This window comes from Zonotrichia albicollis, chromosome 6 (assembly GCF_047830755.1).
Source record: "Zonotrichia albicollis isolate bZonAlb1 chromosome 6, bZonAlb1.hap1, whole genome shotgun sequence".
Classification (NCBI taxonomy): Eukaryota; Metazoa; Chordata; class Aves; order Passeriformes; family Passerellidae; genus Zonotrichia; species Zonotrichia albicollis.
The window spans coordinates 9,417,762-9,438,733 of NC_133824.1; the positions used below are offsets into that span (position 1 = coordinate 9,417,762).

At 46.2% G+C, this 20,972-nt stretch overlaps 1 protein-coding gene across 1 annotated transcript in view; it reads right to left on the reverse strand.

Annotated features, from left to right (window-relative positions):
- The window catches only part of RIN3 (Ras and Rab interactor 3), a 65,019-nt gene that overhangs the window by 38,113 nt on the left and 5,934 nt on the right, over nucleotides 1-20,972 (reverse strand). The window contains exons 2-3 of the mRNA XM_005483169.4: nucleotides 7,484-7,670; nucleotides 4,462-4,576 (exon numbers count right to left, since the gene is read on the reverse strand). Of these exons, the coding sequence (XP_005483226.2) occupies nucleotides 4,462-4,576; nucleotides 7,484-7,670 (302 nt within the window). The remainder of the gene's footprint in view (nucleotides 1-4,461; nucleotides 4,577-7,483; nucleotides 7,671-20,972) is intronic.

The following is a 20,972-nucleotide window of genomic DNA, read 5'->3' on the forward strand; positions in this document are numbered from 1 at the left end:
GAGAACTTTAAGTCTCATAATTTTCCTCTAATAAATGAAATAACCACACTAAAGCCAAGGCTTCACTACAAACCCCTCCTTCAGCTGTGGACTCATTGATTTTGGGGGGCTCAACCCAGCCTTGGCCCCATGTGTTGCAAAAAATGATTCTGAACAGCTGTGTGTGGTGGCAGGCTGTCCCCCCAGGTACAGCTTAAATAAGGAACAGCAGCTGCACAGCATGGACTCATGTGGATTGCCTCCAGAAATACAACTCCAGGTGAGCCAAGCCCCTGCAGCAAGGGGGGAGGCAGGAGCAGGGTTACAGGAGATGGGCAGCTATGGCAGCATCAGACCAGCCTGAAAGCCCTTATGACATGAACCTGAAGAGTTCCAGGTGGACTTAGCAAATAAATATCACTGTTATGTCTATATTCAAAAATCTAATGATAGAGCAATATGTTCTTTATTCTGTGAAATTGCAGATACTTCTGTTTAGTGCCATTTTGCTTACTTGGAAAGGAATCACTTCCTTTTTTCTTGGTACAGAAGAGCTTGGAAAACAATTACTACACATCCCACACTAAAACATATGTAAAAGATTGCTGAGAAGTATGTGATCGATTCATGTGTTTTGTGAAATCAAATTCTCTTCAGATATTATTCACAAAATTTCCAGAACAAAAGGAACTGTTAACCTCAGTTTGTGGTGATAGAGCATTTCTCTTCTAAAGAACTTTACCCCTGTGGCAGGTGTCTGCATTACTCTTTGTGAAAGTAAAAGCCACTGTCACTACCTGCACCACGTGGTCTGTGGCACTCAGATGCTTCTTCCAAGCTCTCAGTGTAGGCTACTTCAGAAATGCACATGTACTTTAAACTTCTCATTCTTCCCTTTTCAATACTGCTGCAATGGAGCTGAGGTCAGCAGGATGGATTCTAAAGGTTTATCCATGAAAAAGAGAGGGAATTGAGGCCTGAGGTTGCCACCAGGCTGCTGAGAAGAGCCAAAGGCAGGAGCCAGCTGGGGAAGGGCTGCTCAGTTTGTGAGGCTGGGGCTCCATCCCAGAGTGAAGCAGAAGTAAGGGGCAACTCTCAGAACAGAAAGTGCACAAAGTAGTTGAGATTTTGGCAAAGATTGAGAGGTAGATGCCAATACTGCATCTCTAAATGGTAGAAATCTTGTAACAAACTTTAGGTCTGGGAGATTTCCACTGCTTTGGGGAAGAAGTAAGGGATCCTTCAGGCCAAGTGCAAAACCACAGAGATCCAAGGCTCTGAAAATTGCCAGGTTCCTCAACTTTCTGATGAACCACATGGTACCTGATATCAGATATCTGGCCTCTTCTATAGTTACTGATACCACTGAGATTTAGCCTTCCTGTCTCTGGAATAATTACAACCAAAAAGAACTAGAAGAAAAATTTTGAAGTCCATTCTCCTGTTCTATCTAAGGGCTACTTCACAGAAGAGATGAAAATTTCCCAAAAAACCAACAAAACAAAGGAAAAGAAGTTTCATTTCATTTTTCTCTTACCTAGTGGCTTCTTTGGGGATTTCCATTTAAAAAGAGAAATCACAATTAAATACAGTCTTCCCATCAGAAAATGATACTTCCCCAAATCACGAAATATAAAAAAAGTTGCTATGAGGAAAAGAAATTGTGAAACAATGAACCTCTTTTATTTGGCAGTGCAATGGCAAGAAGATTCTGAAGGGTTTTTTTGTACTTCATTGAATGGCCATCTCTTTACAGAACACAGGGGCTGGGCAACATCCTCTGTACCATCATTGTGATACCAGGGAAAGCCTCCTCAGATCCTGACTGAAAAGTGGGATGGAATGAGGATAGCTCTACAAACAGCCAAGGACAAGAAGCAGCTGGCAAGGTTATCCTAAATAGTAACCTGGTTGCAATGTGAATTTTGCTAGGTTGCAACTTGAATTTTAACTGAAGGAAGACTCTCCATAAAATCAGAACTCTGTATGTCGAGACAAATTCAGATTTCAGTTTACATCTGAAAGCATCAGCTGTGTGGAGTCTAAGGAGTTGAAGTGAGGTGAGGAGAAGGATTTGTTCCTGCTTCTCTGAAGGCTTTGGGAGGAGCCAGCTCTCAGAAAGGGACGAGCAGCTCTCCCTGGAGCACGTCACACACATCATTGCTCGTGTGTCAACCCACACAGGGAAGAGATTTGCTGATGCTAAAGAATAAATATTTGGAAAAACAAACCCTGCCAGTCCACAGTGGCCATCAGGCTGTTCAGGTGGGGTGTTTTACATATTTTCAGAGCGTAAAATCCAACTACCAACTTGCATTCCGCCGCAAGAGAATATCTCTGGGGGTGCTCAGAGGTCTCCTACCCTGACACTTACAGAATACCAGGGGTGGGTGAAGGGCACACCATTAATCTGAGGCAATCCAGACATACCAGCTTACTTGTCAAGGAAGCTCAGGTTCTAAATTCTTTTAAAGCATTTAGACATCTTTTAATTTTATTTATGGAAAAAAAATTAGAAGGCAGTGTAATAATGCAGCTGAAGCTAGAGAATTAATTAATCACCAGATTAATTACCAAATCTCTGTGACACAGTCTTACCATGTCCCCTTGCACTAGATACAGTTCTTTGGCTTTATTTACAAGAATTCATTCAATTTCTTTTAAACTTAAAATCTGGGGTACTTACCCTAAATGAGAAAGGAAGCAAAAGAGAGACCACTTCTGTACTGAGTCTCATAAGTTCTTGTCAACACAGTGCAGGATGGAGAACTGAGAGGCTTTCTACCAACTGACACGCAACCCTGACAGAATCAAGCTAAATATAATGTGAATATCCACCATAGGAATGCAGGAGCCTCATGGCTGCTGGGATTGCTGCTGGATTTGAATTACCCTCCTCCACTTACTTTGCAACTTGCATGAAGATGATGGAAACTGATTTAATTCTTGCTTCTACCAGGAAGCTTGTCTCCCAGTACATCCTTTGCATTAAGGTAGTGATAGATTAGAAAATGCAAGCAAGTTGGAAAAGCATGGCAGCAAAGTCTCTCTAGATAGGCTAGCTCAGTGACATTTTTGTACGACATTTTATTTTGCCTGTCCTAAAATAAATCAAATTTTATGGTAAGGGACATGAGTGAAAAAGTAACGTTTCTATAACTGACATATTTTAGGATGACACGATTTGATTTTTTTAGCTTTTATCCAAAGGAAATCTTGAATCATCAAAAAACCGGTTCCCCGCCATGAAAAATCTAAGTCCTAGGTCAAGTTCAAATAGCTAAATAAAGAAAAGGTTTCTCTACCCTGCAGCTAACCCTTGCCCTTGTATTTTTAATTGAACACCTGAAGTTGTGGCAAAAGCTTTGCTGCTCCTGCCCTCACAGGGAACATTGAACATCCACAGCTGGGTGCTCCCAGGAGCAGGCAGGTGAGACAGAAAGCTTCCCAGGGATGCAGCAGCCAGACAGGGAGCTGCCCCCCATGCAGGAGCAGGGCTGTGCCAGCCTGGGGTCTGGCCTTGAGATTAGAACAGTTTGAGAGATTCAGTTGTACCTCTGGCTTTAAAGTCTGTTTACCACGCAGAGGTATGTGAAGAAATGTAGGAGAAGGGAAAACGATTTGAGCAACTGTAAATTCCATTTGAACAAGGAGAAAGTGATATTGCACACTGATCTGGAGAAACAAGAGTGTTTTAGCAAAGAATAAAACAGTTTCTCTGGAGAGCTAGCTTTGGGACAGAGCTCAATGGCAGAGGACTTGACTTAAATGTGTTCAGATTAATAAACAGTGTGTAGTTATTTTTATGAACTCTTTTGAGTGTGTGTTTCTATGACTATCCTAAAACTCAGGTGTTTCCAAATATCCCTTTGAAAGTGGAAATCGTGTGCCTTGTACGTCCATTTACACAGAGGGCTGGGTTAGACATGGCTGACTTTGGACTGGGTTAATTTTCACTTGGCTATCCAGCTGGGAATGGCACTGGGACCAGCAGCCACCTGCTTCCCTGGCTGGCTTTGAAAACAGCTCAGGAGTGACTTGTGGTTCAGTGGGACTGGACCAGGTGCATGAAAAGGCAACACAGCAGATGTCAGATGGCTGGTGACCCCAAATTCAGTGGCTTGAATAGAGAGAGTCAGTGAGTTAACCAAGCTCAATCTGCCAATGCTTCCCACTTCCCTCAAGACTTCCAGCTGGTGAAAGGCAGCTCCCCTTGCTTGATCAAAGCACTGGCCTCCTCATCTGGAGGTGCTTTATTTCCCTATTGTGAGTCTGTAAATGATAACAGAAGGTGCAGAACCACAGGGGAGCTGAGGAAAAGCAGCTGCAGGAAATATTAACTGAGCTACATCATAAAAGCAACATCTGCTGCCAGGCACAAGAGGAACCTGTTCAGTGCAAGTGAGATTACATAAATATTGGTGATCACAAGAGGACGCAGTACCTTAACCAGAGCAAGAGCAGAAAATACAAAGACCTTACTTGATTTTTCTTCTTTAATGTTGTACTCCAGCACAGCAGGAGCCTCGTTCTGCACTGGCAGGCGGACTGCAAGGACCATGTTGCTCACATTACCCTCTTTCCTAACTAAGAATATCTGAAAAAGGAGAAAAGAATCAAGAGCTCAGCTACATTATGTGAGCTTCTAAACTGTATTTTAGGTCATTGGCAATGTAGATTTTATCAGTACAATCCACCTTTAAATAGCCTTATTTTAGCTTTATTCCACTTAGCTGTGCTTTATACAACAAAAAATAATGGAGAAAAGGACATTTCATCTAAGTGAAATTCAGACCTGCCAAGGCACTCACAAAGTTTCTATGCATCACATCACTGATATCCCACTTATGCCTAAAGCAAACTATTTCACCAACTGAAGATTTAAAACTGCACTCCCAGTTTGTTAAGTGATGGTCCTCACACCAGTGCCCTAAATCACAGATGAGTCACCCCAGGATGTCCCAGTCCAGGTCTAAAGCAAGGGTGTCACTTGTACATTTAGTCAGTGAGGATTTGAGTGTCCATGAGAGGAGCATAAGGCCAAAGGCTCTGGTGGCCACAGTGCCCATGGCAGAGCTTTTTGTGGGACCAGAAGATCATTCAGCATGGCAGGTATCCTATGAGGAGCCTTTTCCAACCCCTTGGGTGAGGCCATGAGGCCAGACCAAGTTTCTCAGGGATTTATTTGTCTGTACCAGTCTGGAGAATGTCCAAAGCTGGAGACTGCCCAGCCTCTCTTGGCAACCTGTCCCACCACTTACTGTCCTCACAGGGACAGTATGACAAAATGTTCCCTTCACCCAATCTGGACCCTCTGGTTTCAATGTACACTGCTGCCTCTTGTCCCCCCACCCTGCAGAGCTGAGCACAGCCTGCCTTCATGCCTTCATCTTCCCCATGAGCTCCCTGCAGGTGCCAGGGGTTGCTGTGTGGCTCCCTGGAGGTGTCTCCTGGCTGGACAAGCCCTGGTTCCACAGCCTCTGCCCACTGGGGCTGTGCCCAGCTGGCTGGCCACCATCCCTACAGCTCCTTTCCCACAGAGCTGCTCCACCAAGAAAAAGTAAAAATGCCTCAATTTTTGTATTGTATGAGATCCTAAGTGTGTTTCTAATTAAAGCTCATTGTCAGGGATATTTTTAGCTTGTATCTTGAAGGTGCAGATGCAAAGACAAAATAATCTTCATATTCATCTGTTCTTTGATAGTAAGCTTAGGCAGAAAGGAGTCAAGGTACTTTTAAAAACCTGAATTTAAAAAATCAAGCTAATTTTGTAGCCTGGATATTAATATTAGAAAGAGAAGTATGAGTTGATAAAATCATTAATCAACTGTAATGTATGGAAATCTAGCAAATACCATTAATTTCTTGGGCAGAGGAATTTTAAAAAAGCTTGTCTAGAAGCCAGGGCCTTTCCCTGCATGAGTGCCAGTCCTAAGGGCATCTCCAGTCCCTTTGAAGCCCCCATGCTGAACACACAGCTTTGGGGCAGCTTCACAACCTCACACAGTGCTGTCATCTTGGCCTCTGAGCTCAGGAGAAATGGAGCCCCAGGGCCTCAGGTCGACCATCAGGGCAGAGAAAATGCAAATAAATGCACAGGTGTGTGCCCCAAACAGGCTGATTTCTGCAGGGCAGCCCCACGTTCTGCTGCAGTGAATGTCTACAGGCAGGTGGCACCTGCAGGGAGAGGCTCTCCCTTGCCCATGTCCTACACATGGCACTGCTGTCCCTCTAACCACGGCTGCCAGACAGCACCATCTTAGAGTGCTACATCTGAAATTTAATCTGAGCAACCAGGGAAATGAAACCTGGAAATGAATCACTTCTTTTTTCCTGATGGGCACGCCTGGTTGCCATGGATCCAGAGGCTAAAATTGGGCTCTGGCTGTTCAGAGAAGCAGGAGGTGGAATTTCTGAGCTGTGCTGAGCCCTGAGTGCTGTACTTCCCCTGGGTCAGGGCCAGTACTGAAATCAGTCTCTTCTATTCTCACCACAGGTGGGAATGGTGCTGCCCAGTTCCAGGTGGGCTCCCAGAGGGCAGGAGGTTCTGCCCTTGCCGTGGGACACCTCTGATGCACCAGCTCTTCTCCTGTCTGCTTCCCACTGCAGCTGAAGGCTGTGCCCAAGGACAGCTGAGCAGGAGGAACAGAGGCAGGGTGCTCCTCCAAAGCCACTCAGAGGTGGGGAACTCCCAGCCTGCAGGGAATGGATAATGCCTGGGGGGGCTTGGGGCCATGCATGGCTATCACAGACTCCACTTAGAGACAGAGCTTACAGAAAAACAAAGATCTTGCTCAATCTAATTGAGAAATCTGATTCAGGGTGAGGTGCACTGCACAGCCCAGGCTGCTCAGGTGAATCCCACTGGAGGGTGTCACTCAGCTGTGCCAGCATTTAGCCCTGGGATGGACTGACTTGGCCAAGGGACAGGTCCAAACATTCTCTCAGAGCAGGTGTGCCCTGACATAAATTCAGGTCATTTACACCCTGCCCTTCTCAAAGGATCCAGCCAGGACATCTACTATGCCTCACCTCTCAGGAAAGGGGAGCAGCTCCCTCTGGCACAGAGCTGTTTTCCTTAAGCAGGCTCTAAGCTTTGCACAAGTGCATAATTCTCTAATACTCAGTTTATGCAAACCAGATATCAATTGTGGCAATTAAAATTACTCTCAGCAGCTCCCTGAATCTAAGGTCCTTTTCTTCACAGATTTTTTTTTTTCATTGCTCCAGATCAGGAAAATCACCATACTTGTGGGTATGGTGGTGAATGGGAAGCCATCTCCATGAATCTACATGGTAAGCAAATTAACCCAGAGATAATATTCCTTGTTTTCCCAAAGCCAATATATATCTTTTGTGCTGTTGAGAGAGGTAAAGTGTCAAATGGTAGTGAAAACAGAGAGCAGTCTGCTGAATATTTTTGCTTCCACATAAAAAAAAGCACTGCTCTCCTAACCAAGGACAGGAAATGTGGTTGTCTGAACTGAAATTGCTTTGGACTTACCCCTGCTGTTTCTTTGCCAAGGATCGCCCCAGCCCTTTCCTGGCTCATGTTCAGCTGCAGCCACACAGGACACGTCTTGATGAGTTTGTCAAGGATGCTGATCCCTGGGAGCTGGAGGCAATTTCGCACAGCACTGGCCTGACAGAGACGTGTCTCCTTCCCCTCTTCACTGGCTTCTCTGACAGGGCTGAAACACAGCAAGGGAGTCCCTGGTAAGCGGAGCTGCAAACAGAAACCTGGGGGGAGAGGACTCCCAAGCACAGACACGGGCACCCAGACATCAGGAATGCTCCTGGAGGGGCACCAAACCACCCCAGGCACCAAGGCTGTCATGCCAGCAGGCTGGCAGGGTGCTCTGTGCTGGCTCTGCTGGTTTGGGCTCACCCATTGGTGCTGCTCAAGCACAGACACAGGTGAGGATGCACAGACACAGGTGAGGATGCACAGACACAGGTAAGGATGCACAGACACAGGTGAGGGATGCAAAGACACGGGTGAGGATGCACAGACACGGGTGAGGATGCACAGACACAGGTGAGGATGCACAGACATGGGTGAGGGATGCAAAGACACAGGTGAGGATGCACAGACACAGGTGAGGATGCACAGACACAGGTAAGGGATGCAAAGACACAGGTGAGGATGCACAGACACAGGGGAGGATGCACAGACACAGGTGAGGATGCACAGACACAGCTGAGGATGCACAGACACGGGTGAGGATGCACAGACACGGGTAAGGGATGCACAGACACAGGTAAGGGATGCACAGACACAGCTGAGGATGCACAGACACAGGTGAGGATGCACAGACACAGGTGAGGATGCACAGACACAGGTAGGGATGCACAGACACAGGTGAGGATGCACAGACACAGTTAAGGGATGCACAGACACAGGTAAGGGATGCACAGACACAGGTAAGGATGAACAGACACAGGTAAGGGATGTACAGACACGGGTAAGGGATGCACAGACACAGGTGAGGATGCACAGACACAGGTAAGGGATGTACAGACACGGGTAAGGGATGCACAGACACAGGTGAGGATGCACAGACACAGGTGAGGATGCACAGACACAGGTAAGGATGCACAGGGGTGCCCAGGGCCACAGAGGGTTGAGCATGCCTGTTCCCTGGGTGCCACCTCCAGCTGAAGGGTCTGAGAGATGTTTCATGGCTTCAAAAGCAGCGATGCAGCAGAGGAGTCCCTGCAGTCTGTCACAGACACATTTTCTGAAAATCCTTTCATTAAGGTTTTTTCTCCTGAGAAGTTGAGAGGCCTCAGGAACAAAATGTAAACATTGATTATCTGCTGCTGTGGAATGCAACAGGTGCATCTGTGATTGGGCTCGTGTGGTTGTTTCTAATTAATGGCCAATCACAGTCAGCTGGCTCAGACTCTCTGTCCCAGACACAAGCTTTTGTTATTCTTTCTTTTTCTGTTCTTAGCTAGCCTTCTGATGAAATCCTTTCTTCTATTCTTTTAGTATAGTTTCAATATAATATATATAATGAAACAATAAATCAAGCCTTCTGAAACCTGGAGTCAGATCCTCATCTCTTCCCTCATCCTCTGACCCCTGTGAGCACCATCACAGCAGTCTAATGGCAGACTGGTGAGAAATACTGGCATCAAGCTCTGGTGCTGAGTTGACAAAGTCAATTTATCCATGTACTTAGCTCTGCAGGCAGTGGAAATACTTGTGCTGAAAAGTCTGGTCACAAGAGCTCTACTGGGTAAAGCCATGGACATGAGGATACAGGCTTGTCATACATTTCATTAATTGATTTTGCATTTAAAGAAAATGTAAGAGAACACACACAAAAATGTTTTGCTGCTCTAATTTTTCCATTTAGAGGTCAGAACTGAAAATATGACTCTCACTTTTGATTTGGTCTTACTTCAAATACTTTTCCTTTTCCTTTTATTTAAAAAGATACAGATCTTAAGGTACTAAATTTCAAATAAGGTCAGTCTTAAACTACTAAAAGAGAGTCATTTCAAAGGCCTAACCTAACACAGCAGGTCTGTCCCAAAAGTCAGTTTGTGTAAAAATAGCCTTTCATATCCCAAAAGCAATACAAAGATATTATTTTTTAGTAGTTTTTTTCTTTTTCAACCCTTCACAGACAGCTTTCTCAGAAAATACAGGTGCCTTTATAATTCAGGTTGTATATAAAGGTATTATTTCACAGAATCTTGATTTTAATCAATCCTTTTTTTGAGATCATAGTCAAGACAGTAGGAATGAGAGAACTGTGCTTTATAAAAAGCAAATTGAAATAAGTGAAGCTCTACTTGTGATAAAAGCTCTGCTTGTCACATAGGTGAGGGAATTTCTTTTTGATTTACCAGCATGTGATTTTAATCAATATCATCTGAACAAATCGAGTAAAACAGTGGAATATCCTTTTGGAAGTTACCCTGAGTCATCCCTTGGGGTTTTTTAACAGAAAAAAACAACCAAAAAAAAGCCTTGTAACCATGTGAAGGGAAAACATGTGTTGGATGGCAATATTCATACTCAGTAATGGGAAAGAAGTAATGAATTGAAGGGAAAGTTGACATATAATGAAATGTTCCGTAACACAAAAATTGCTCCCCTAATTAGTCACAAAGACATGAACCTGATCACATCTGAATGATGTGTGAAACCTCAGTCAGAAGGAGGTCAATGCTGATAAAGTCCTGCAGCGTCACCAGAAGGTGACATGTACGGCCATAGCTCCTGCCTGAGGAACTGTGTTAGCCGTTAGTTATGTAAGGTGGGGCCAGCAAAGCACTGGGCTCAGGAATCCCATTGCCTGCAGGGAAATGAGGGTTATCCACAAAGCCAGGAAAGGGACACAAGCCAGCCTGGACCTGCTGAGCACAGGCACACAGTGACCTGGCACAGAGCTCCCACAGAGCATCCATCCCTCTGCTCCCCACCATGGGCACAGCCTCTGAGAGCTCACAGCACCCGCTGGGCTTTGGCAACAGGAGCACACTGGCGAGGAAAAATAACAGAACTGACCTTCCAACTCATGTGGCTGCATGTAGGGTCTGAATTTTGGAGAATGGATAGAAAATTGAAAATAGATCCAAGCTCAGACATACAAGATGAAAAAGTGAGAGCCTGAAAGTGTTTGCCCTAATGGAAAATCTCATTATTTCAGTGTGTGGAGTCTTTCAGTGCAGCAAATTTAGGGCAGTGGATAAGGCTTTCTTTTTTTTTTTTTGGCAGAAGAGGCAGTCAAATATTTTATGGGCCCTCGGGGATGAGGTGCTCTCTCAAAAGCCAGACCAGCCTGGAAGGAGCTAAGCAGGCTCTTGTACCTGTAGAGAGGGAGGAAAGCACAGATGAGTGAAAAGGGAGACTGGCAAAAGGAGAGGCAGGAAGAGTCATTAAGGGGATCACATGGAATCAGGGGAATGTTTGGTGAGATGTCTCCTGTCAGTGAGTTATAAGAGATGATGGATAAATTCCCAAAAGAAGAGGCTTGCATTGCCCAAATCCCTTAAAATGCTGGGTTTGGAGCAGTAGCACACACTGTATTGACTCAATCTGTGCTGGCTGAGGAAGGGGAGTGCCTGCCCCCCTGGCCTCGCTCAGCGGCACTGCCCTGAGCCACGACGCGCCGGCTGACGCAGTTACGGCACCGACGCTTGACTTCTGTCCTGGGCACAGCTGTCACCAAGATTTGGATGGGGCTGTGGGAATGCTTAATCCAGCAATTTAATCTGGCTCTGTGGGAGCTCTGTGGCTGCACAGGGAGGAGGGAGCCCAGGCAGCTCCTGGGCTCTCGCTGTGCTGCCAGTTGAAGGAATTTCCAGGGCCACCATGGTGAGCAGCCGGCCTTCCCAGCTTGCTCACTCAGAATTCATGCAACAGAGGACTTCTAAAGCCTCACTTTCAAAAATAACATAAAACTCTGTTCTTGTCCTATAGTCCTGCAAAATCCTTTGGCTGATGGGGGCAGGTGCTCACTTTGATAGGTGTGACGTGAAGGTGAAAAGCTGTCCCTAGAGCTGCCTGCTTTCTTTTCTTTTCTTTTCTTGAGTTCTTCCTGCAAAGTACATTTGAATCTTGCAGTGGTTGTGCTAAATTGGATTCAGCTGGGAAGCAGGGAGCTGTGGGCTGCATACTGATTGGCAGCACAGGCTAATTAATTGCACAGTGATTACATTCACACACCTGCCCCGGGCTTGCAGCAGGTATCAGGTTGCTTGTTGGAGGCAATAATAATGACAATGGTGGTTTGAATTATTGCACAGTGACTGTACACTGCAGTAATGACCACCATGACTCACTGCTTTAAAAACCTGGAGCCACTCTTGCCAGCTGAATATCCCCAGAAGTCAGCAGACCAGCAAGGAAATATAATCCACTGAATTTTGTGCAGATGAAGGCCTGAGCATTCCTTTGCAAGGGGTTTCAAAAATATTGTCACAATCCTGCTGACACTAAGGGCTTCCTGGCTGGATTGTATGTGGCTGGTCACTCTGAATTTCCCTGAGGCAGCTGAGAACACAGCAATTGTGTGAAACAGCTGCAGGGACTGCCAGATTAATTCTTCACTCCTGCACATTTGCTCTGAGAAGAGACATAATGTATTTTTAAAATTAAATCTTAAATTGTCAATCAAATGCTCTATAGTGCACTGATAAGTAATGGCAGAGTGCCTTAGTATTGTTTAAGCAGACCAGATTTAAGAATTAGGAGCTAGTCTTTTATTATTATGTTTTATTGCTTTTGCTTGTCCCTCTGAAAATGAGAAGACATCAAGAAAGAGCAAGGGTTTGCTGTGCTGTCCTCAAGGAGGGAGATCCAATGGTATATAAACATTCATAGCAGACCAGGAACCACAGGTCTTAAAATGTGTGTGAGCTGGTTTGATACTGAGGGAGAAATACAGACACAGTCACAAACTCCATGTGCCAGGTGATAGAGCAACTTTTAGCACCAGAGCTACCTGGTACCTGAAGGGACACCATTTGGGATAAACCAGCTTGGGACTGAGGCTGACATGTGGAAACCCTTCAAGCCCAGGGGTTATAAGGGGCACTTGAAGCAGGAGGAAAAGATAGAAGCTGCTAAAGCCAACAGAGTAGCCCTGATGGAAATTGATAGGCAGTGCTGTTAATTCCTGTGGTCAAAAGAGAGAGCTGGGAGCATGGGGATTCATGGACATGGGTGAGACAGACAGAGCACTCGCAGGGCTGGTTTACATCCAGTGTCACAGCCAGCCCAGCTGGACCCACTGCAGGGCTCTGTGCCACTGGAAATACAGACAGATCTTTATATCCTTTTATTTCATGGTCACCTTCTTTCCTTACAGGAATAATTGGAGTTACATGAACAGCAAGTACAAGGTTTCACCCACTGCAAGAAACAGAGCTGCCAATGCCTTCTTTGGTTTAGTATCACTTCTGATTAGACAGGTATTGAGGAACACATTGAATGGAGGTAGCTTGGTGTCCAAACTGCACAGACTTATTAAAAATCTTTGTTCAGACACATGTGAATTCGTGTGCTGTTACTTTCAGTTCACTGTGAGGGACATTATGCAGTGCCACAGCCAGAGGACATCAAGCTTCATTTTGCTTCCATCCTAGAAATGGCCAATTTTTGTTACCATGTACTTACACTCATAAGCCAGCCCATCTCTGATCACTTCTACATCTCAGATTAATTTGATCTGAACTGATGAAGGATTCATTTACCGTCTGGCCCTGCCTTTGGTCACCTTGCTGGGTTCTTCTTCCAACTGCTGGTGGAAGTGAGACCCTAAACCCAACCTAGCTGCAGGAAGAACTCCAACATATTTTTGAAATTCTGGAGTTGTTTCATCATAAAACAGAGTATTAGGAAGATGGGAAGGTAGCAAAGGTTTCAAATATATTGAAAAAACCATAGCACAAAAGCTGATTTTGTGCACCAAACATGAACCTTGACTTGCAGAAAATTCAGGTATTAATAAGCGCTTTATCGTAACAGAGCCAGGGGATCTTACAAAATCAATCAAACAAACAGAAATAAAATAACAAACAATGAAAAACCCAAAAGTAGAAAGAGAAGTTCTTGAGATCTTCAGGTAATTGTGACCCTCTAGTCAGAAATAAACAACTTGCTTGTTGTCTGACAGGTAGAACGAGGGGGGGAAAGAAGTAGGATGTAAAGCAAGCCATGGGAGCTTCCTACATTGTAAGGTTCTTGGATGTACAGAAAAATTGGATAATGGAAATGATGTGAGAAGCTGGATGTGCCCCATGAGGCAGGCTTGCCTGTCCAGTGTCCTCCCTGCCTTGCAGAATGCTGGTGTTACTGGTCCACCCTGGTGACAAGTTTATAGCTCAGGAAGTTCTGCTTCTCAGCCTGTGGTCTGTGGAAAGCCTGTGGTTGGCAGAGCACTTCCTCCTGCTCATGGTCCCCTTGTTCCTCCTCTACTTAACTGTCCACCCTTCTACCCTTTGGTCTGCACACCTAGCTTAGCTCAGCCTGGGAAGGACCAAGCTTAACAGCCAATGCAGCAGCTGTTCCAGCTGCCAAAAGGTAACACAAGCCAAGGGTGTCCTAAATATCCTGACACCTCACAGCTCAGCAGAACTCTTTCTCCCACCTTCTGTTACAGGCACCGTAAATTTCAGCAGTGAATTTTGCACTCTGCAATTGAAGTGAGCTCTTCTGTACCCACCAGGGATTCCCAAATGCCCATTTCTGTGAAAGCTAGCAGGTCTGCATGCATCTGAGCCCTGTGTGTCCATCTAAGTTTGCCAAAGTGGAAAAAGTCACCACCTGGGGACTCCATTAAAGGCACAGAGGGGTCAGGTGATCGGGTGTGGGACCGCTCACCTACCCTTAAACCACTCACCAGTGAAAACCAACAGAGGAAGTTACAAAAATGAACAAGTTCTACTACACTGCAAGGGCAAGAAGGTGTCATGGCCACTTGTGCAGGTGGAAGAACTGTAAATCATGTGTCAATTTATTAAGTAACCAGTAGCCACTGAGTTTTCTGGTCACGTATGACACCAGGCTGGTGCCTTGTGCAGTGGCTTGGCTTGAAGGTCCGATGGGTCAGCAGCACTGGAGGAGCTGTGTGGCCATGCAGTGCTGCCTGGAGGGCTCAGCAGGGACAGCTGGGCTGCCTTGGAGCAGCTGAGCCTCAGGAGCAGAATGGCCAAGCTCTGCTCAGCCCCGGTGCCCTGGCTCCTGCCATCACTGGGTTTAAAGCTCACACGTGGATTTTCCTCATTGCTTCCATGGTGCAGGCAAAGGATCACTGCAGATTATCTGCTTTTGAACTCTGTAGAGCCTTGCCCCCCTGGCAGGGGAGCAGTCAGGTGAGCTCTGCAGGAGCCTTGCTGGGTGAGAGCTGCTGGTGCTGTGCGGGTGTGTAACCATGTTCCTCCCCAGAGCACAAACCTGCTGCTCAGGAACAGCGGTGCCTCTCTAAGGGTGGGAGCAGCAGCGCCCAGTAACCCAGGAACAGAGGGGCAGGGGTGCCTGCAGTGCTTCCCATGAACCCTCCAATGCTTCTTCATCCTAAATTAATCAAGATTAATTGTAAGTGCTTATAGAGAAGCAGCAGCAATATACCTGTCAGACCCTCCTGTCAACAACATTTCAGCAAAGAGTTCTCTCAAGGGGTGGGGAGGTGTAACACAATGTTTGTTAAGTCCCAGCTTCTCTGTTTCCTACATTCATTAGGTCTGCCCCTCTATTTAAATACACACAAAGTCATATATACAATAAAGAACTGCATAAGCATAAAACCCCCAAAAAGTACAAGCTAATTCTCATAACTGATAGTTCCCAGGCCAGCTCTACTAACAAACAAACCTTCTCACACACACTCACAGCCATAGCATGACAGAAACAACATAAAAAACAAACATGCAAAAATTTCCTGAAGGAAGAGCCCTTCTTTCAAAGATTCCCCTGCTTTTTTTTCCCCTTTCAGTCTGGCCATTTCCTGCATCATTAACACCAATGGAATAATGGGATATCCTGCCTGTGGCCCCACACTGGACTGGGGCCATTACATGCTATTGCTGCAGTATGCCTTGGCTGGTATTCACAAACTGTACTGCTGCCTTTATGTAACTTTGCATATTTCTTTTTGCAATTTTATTTTGTATTTATTTTACATATATATTTTGAAGACAACAATTTGCCTCACAAAGATCGACTGTATTTCTCTTTTTACTCAGTCAGTAGATACTTTGTCAACTCAAAACCACTTTGCAGGTTTTCTTAGCTGTGCTCCCTTCCTAACAACAGTCAGTTAATGATAAGTTGTTCTCCCCCACATTTACAATCAGAGATTTTCAAGGCATTTGTCCTTTGCCTATTTCAAACCCAAATTATTGTCTTAGTAATGTCAGCATATCAGCAAAACTAAAGGTTTTTTCTTTGTGCGCAGGAATGAAGGATCATTTATACTTCTGCAAGGCCCTTTCAGGGCAAAGAGAAGAGAGCTGCTGGAGCACCAGGCTAGGCAGGGTCACAGTGGCTAGAGAACAGACATTTTCCTAAACAAAAATCTGCAAACATGTTTGTTGGATAATCCAACTTCTCTGGAAAGGCTTGTGCAATGTAGAAACCAGAAGCAAATATTGTGAAGAAGAGAAACAACTTAGGCTTTAAGACCTTAAGGAAACCCCAGACCTCCCTCACCCTCCCATGTCAGTGCCCAGGAGGGGCCCAGCTGATCCAGCCTGGAAAGAAAGGTTGATTCTCTGCATTCCAGAACCTCCTGAAGTGCTGGAGCACAGAGCACCCCTGCTTGTACTGCAGGGTCAAGGCGGTGGGCAGAGGTTTTGCCCCTTTCCAGCTCATCTGGACAGGAAGGAAGATGGGAATGGAAAGCCAGGGAATGCTTTTCTGTATTGTAATCACCTAACAAAGAGGGGAAAAGGAAACGGAAAATAAAGGGGAGGGACAAATATCCAATTCAAACTTCATTAAGAATAGACTGCAGTTTAGCTTTCATAAAGCCATTCTATTTCAAACCGTATATATTTTACAAATTATTTGAAATCTGCATGATGTCTTAGAGCCAAAAACCTGGACAAAATATTTAGAGAAGCATCAGACTTGAGATAAAAAGCCATGGCCTTGCTCACCCTGTGAGGGATTGAGTGTAGGCTTGAGGCACACCAGACATGAGAGGCCAACCACACACACTTGCATAATGCTGAGCAGCTTTCCTCTGCACTAAGACATATCTGCAAACCCTTATCTCAGTCTTCATTTGCAACTAGAAATGGTTGTTTTGCCAAGGGAAACAAATCCACTGGACTTTCATTCTGCAGTATGTGAAGGAGCAGAGCACAGGACTTGCGAGGTCTCTTATAAGGCACCACACAAAGTGGCTGGCTTACACACAAATATTCATGTCTTGGGTAAGACTTCCTTCCAGGGTGAATGGATTTCACTATGTGGTACTCTTAGTGAAAAAAACCAAATATCTAAACCTGTGAACCTTCTCTTGGTCTGTCCTCCTTAAGCCTTACTCCAGCAATTTCATATGCCCCATTAACTTTGATTAGGCATTAAGGAAATGTGTTTATTTCTTGCTTTATTAGCTGATGGGATCCCTGCCTGCATTTACACTGGGGGAAGGTTAGAGATCTGCCTTCCTGAGGGAAGGAGAGGAAGAAGAAAAGAGCTTGTTTGGATATTTCGGAGATATGGAAAGGTGGTGAAAAGACATGGTCTCTCACCACCTTCTAGTGGTGAATCCCTCCAGAACACCTGGAAACAACTCAGGGTGGGAGAGGTTCTGGTTTGCTAAGCTGTGCAACCTGTCCTGTGGGTGGGCATGTCCCTGTGCTGGTGGGACAGCCTGGGACTAAAGCCTGGGCTGGTTAGTGTCAGAAATTGTCCCTGCAGTGACTGGCAGCTCAGCATGTGACTACAGATCCTGCCAAGCAGCAAGACAAACCTGCCAGCTCCCCCAGACCCCACCAAACCAAGCCTCAAGCTTGTTTATTTAATTGTGTTTATGGTCACTGTGTCACCAGGGCTAAAATGTAGGTAAGTCATGAGCCACAGGCTTTGTATTCAGACCACAAGACAGTTTAAGACAATCCACACCATGGCTGTCTTGGTCATGTCCTGCTCATCTGTGCTGCAGCCACCCCAATAGTCAGGCTGCTGTGGCTCGTGTGACACCAGGGCACTCTGACTCAGGGGGCCAGAGAGGGAGAGAAGGTGAGTGCTGGACAGAGCTCTCTGGCCTGGCTCCCTGCTCAGCTTGGTGAGCCATGAACAAATCCAAGACTTGGGTTCAGCCCACTGGCACCAGTCACCCTGAACCACTCCCTGGAAGTGCTGCTTCTCCAGTAAGGCAGAGATCACCACGGGTGCATGGGCTCCTAAATGGACACAACAAATTAATACCTAAAGTCAGGCAGGGTAAATGCAAACTAGATCTAGACAGGAAGCCCTGATAGCAAAGGCAGACAGCAGAGTGCCCGGCCAAGGGACTGAGGCCCTCATCCATCCCTGTCTCAGTTGCTGTTCCTGCAATCTCTGCTGGCCTTCCAGCACTGAGGACCCATCTCTGCTGGGAGGGTAACAGTTTTTTTCCCTTTTGGCTAGAAAGGTTATCAGTGAGATTCAGCCTAAAATTAACTACTTTCTAATCCCAAAAAGGATTAGAATGGGAGTTCAGGACACAATTACACAAAAACATTCTGTATTACATTTTAGTCCTATGGACAGAAAGGAAAGTTGGCCAAAGCCAAGCTCTTTCCTGTGTGTTGATTCAGCAGAAGAAGCTTTGAGCTTTGCTTGGTTTCTTGTTTAGTGGAGGGTGTCAGGAGTGACACATTCCTTGAAGAGAACTTAAGGGGGCAAAAAAGGAAAGAGAGAAGAGAAAGATTGTTGGCAGGCAAGATGAAAGGCTGGGCTGGGTCCCAGGCTGTCATTTAGCCAAGTATGTGTGACAACCTTTTTTTGCCTGGAAGTCTGCTAGCAATTTGCAGAACCATGCTGCAGGTAGCCAGCAGTGCTGTCTCCAGGCTCCGCTATTTGTTGGTCTCTCTCTGTTTCCTTGGTGAATTTTTCCAAGCAGCAGAAAATTCAAACCAGTTCACAAGGGGCTGCAGCTGCTTTCTGTTCTGCCCAACAGCTGCTTGTACAAGAGAGAGCCTTCAAAAGACTGGCTTTCTCTGGAGGGCCATGGGAGGGATGTATGTGAGCTGTGTGGATTCCCTGTATTTGGCAGAGTTTTGCCAGCATCCAGAAGGCTGTCTGTATTCAGTTGCTTTCAACAAAGCACTTGAAATTCCCCAACAACTCATTAGCCTTGCAAAAGCAAAGAGAACGTATTAATTAACACGGTCAGGAGATAATTTCAAGCAGTAAGACAGGGGTTCCAGCCCTACCAGGGATACACGGACCCAGAGTCACCCAGAGCAAATCCAGCAGCCACACCTCTTGCAGGATCACTCTCAGAGCTGGGATTCCAGGCCTGCCTCAGAGAACAGCTCTCAGGGTGGGGTTGTGTGCTCCTCCTCACCCAGGGACACGGAAGGTGCTGCAGGAAGAGGACCTTTTCCACATTCTCCTCACACACCAGAAAACTCCAAAGTACAAGCTTTTTTGCTTCAGCTGTAGAGGCTGCGTAAACACTGAGGAGAGCTGGTTTAGCTCCATAATCCAGCAGGGAACTCATCCACCAAAGAGAAAAGGCTTTCTGCTCCTAGCATCACCCCAAACTTAAAGGATGGTCTGAGGAAAACTAAAGTTTCACTGCTCAACAAAGATCCAGGGGATGACATAAGTGACTACAATCAAATCAGCTCCATTAATTTGTGCCTCAGTTTCCCTTCCTATAGTAACAGTACCTGTCTTTAGCTGGTTGTTGGGAGGCTTAATATCCATGAACCACCCAGAGATCCTTTCATAAAGACAAGGACTTTATATTAATCACACAATGTGATTACAGTTACTAAAAACACTTTATCCCTTTTAAAGGCACCAGTAATTCAGAAGGCAGAAGTCCTTTACTCAGACACAAATACATTCTCTGTTTAGAAAAAAGCTAATAGAAAGTCTGGGAAAGGCACACACATAGGCATGTGTGTATTAATCTATTTGGAAAGAGCTGCATTCCATAGCACTCCCTGGCCTGTGTGTATCTAACAGAATATCTATTTAGGAAAATGTGACTAGCACAACCAGCTATGCAATGCTCACATCTGCTAATCCTTTACTGCTCAAGTAATCATCTTCCCTTGCAAAAAGATTTATACCATTTTGGGTGCAGGCAAAGAGGAGCTAAGTGCTTCAAAACTCTTGCAGCTGATGATCTTGAGGGAAGCACTGCCCTCATGGTCCCCTTCAGCTGGGTACAGGGATCTCATTTCTGGAGGCAGGCAGAATCACATTAGGTAGTTTAGACAGGTACAGAATGGACAGAGGAAAGGCTTGTGGCTACAGTATTTACCATACTGGGTGATGCTTGTGGCCCTGTTTCATTTGCACAGGTTAAGCAGCACTGCTCCCTTGACCACAGCTGCTTCACAGGGCTCTGCTAGCAGGTACTTTGACAGAGACATTTCCCCCCTCCCTCCCCCACAATTAAAGGAGACCAGCTGAAAGCTTGCCTTGCCTCTCTGAGATACACCCCCTGACAGTCTGGGATGGATGCTGAGCTCAGCCAGCCCCAGCTCAGGAGTTACTCCAGGCTGACACCAGAGCGTGGCTCCAGCTAAGCCCTGTGCATCCGTGTGGGTCAGGAACTCCCCTTGCAGGGTGGGGAGGAGGGAATGGCCCTGGTGCTCCTGCACTGTGTGAGCACATCAGGGCTGCCAAACAGAGTGGTGGAGGGAGGGAGAGAGCCAAGGAAATGCAGCACACACACGGGTAGCCCTGCCCTCTGCAGCAGATGGGGTGCTACCCTGCCCAAGGACAGCTCTCCTCTCCCCTGTGTACTACAGGCAGCCCTCTCTGGCTGGGAAGCTTTGAAATAGACAGATTGTGACCCTGTGCAGGTTTTTTGGAGGCTAGCTCCCCATGGATGCCTGTGCAGCTGTGTTCTCCCCTTTGTGCAGCTGGATCAGTGCCAGAGCCAGGCTGTGCCAGCACCCTGACACCGCCCCCTGTGCAGTGCAGACGAGTCCCAGCTCACAACGATGAATTCCAGAGGACTCCACTGGGGCTGGCTCTCTGGACAAGCTGTTCAAGCGGTGTGTCACCAGGACAGCACTCAGTCACACATTTGCCCCTCAGGCACTTGGAGTTCATGGGTGGCCCCACTGATTTCACCCCACAAGTGCCATACAATGTTCTCTGTGGCCCATGGCCAGCACTTCTGGCTACCTGACCCAGCTTTGAACAAGTTCCACAGCTCCGAGCACAGTCAGGAACCCAGGCCATGCCTACCAGGGCTGTGTGGGCACTGCCTCCTCCCATTCAGCAAAGTCTGGAGAAGAAAGCACCTTCACTAAACCTCTCGTGTACCTGTGCCTAGATTGTTAAAAAGACA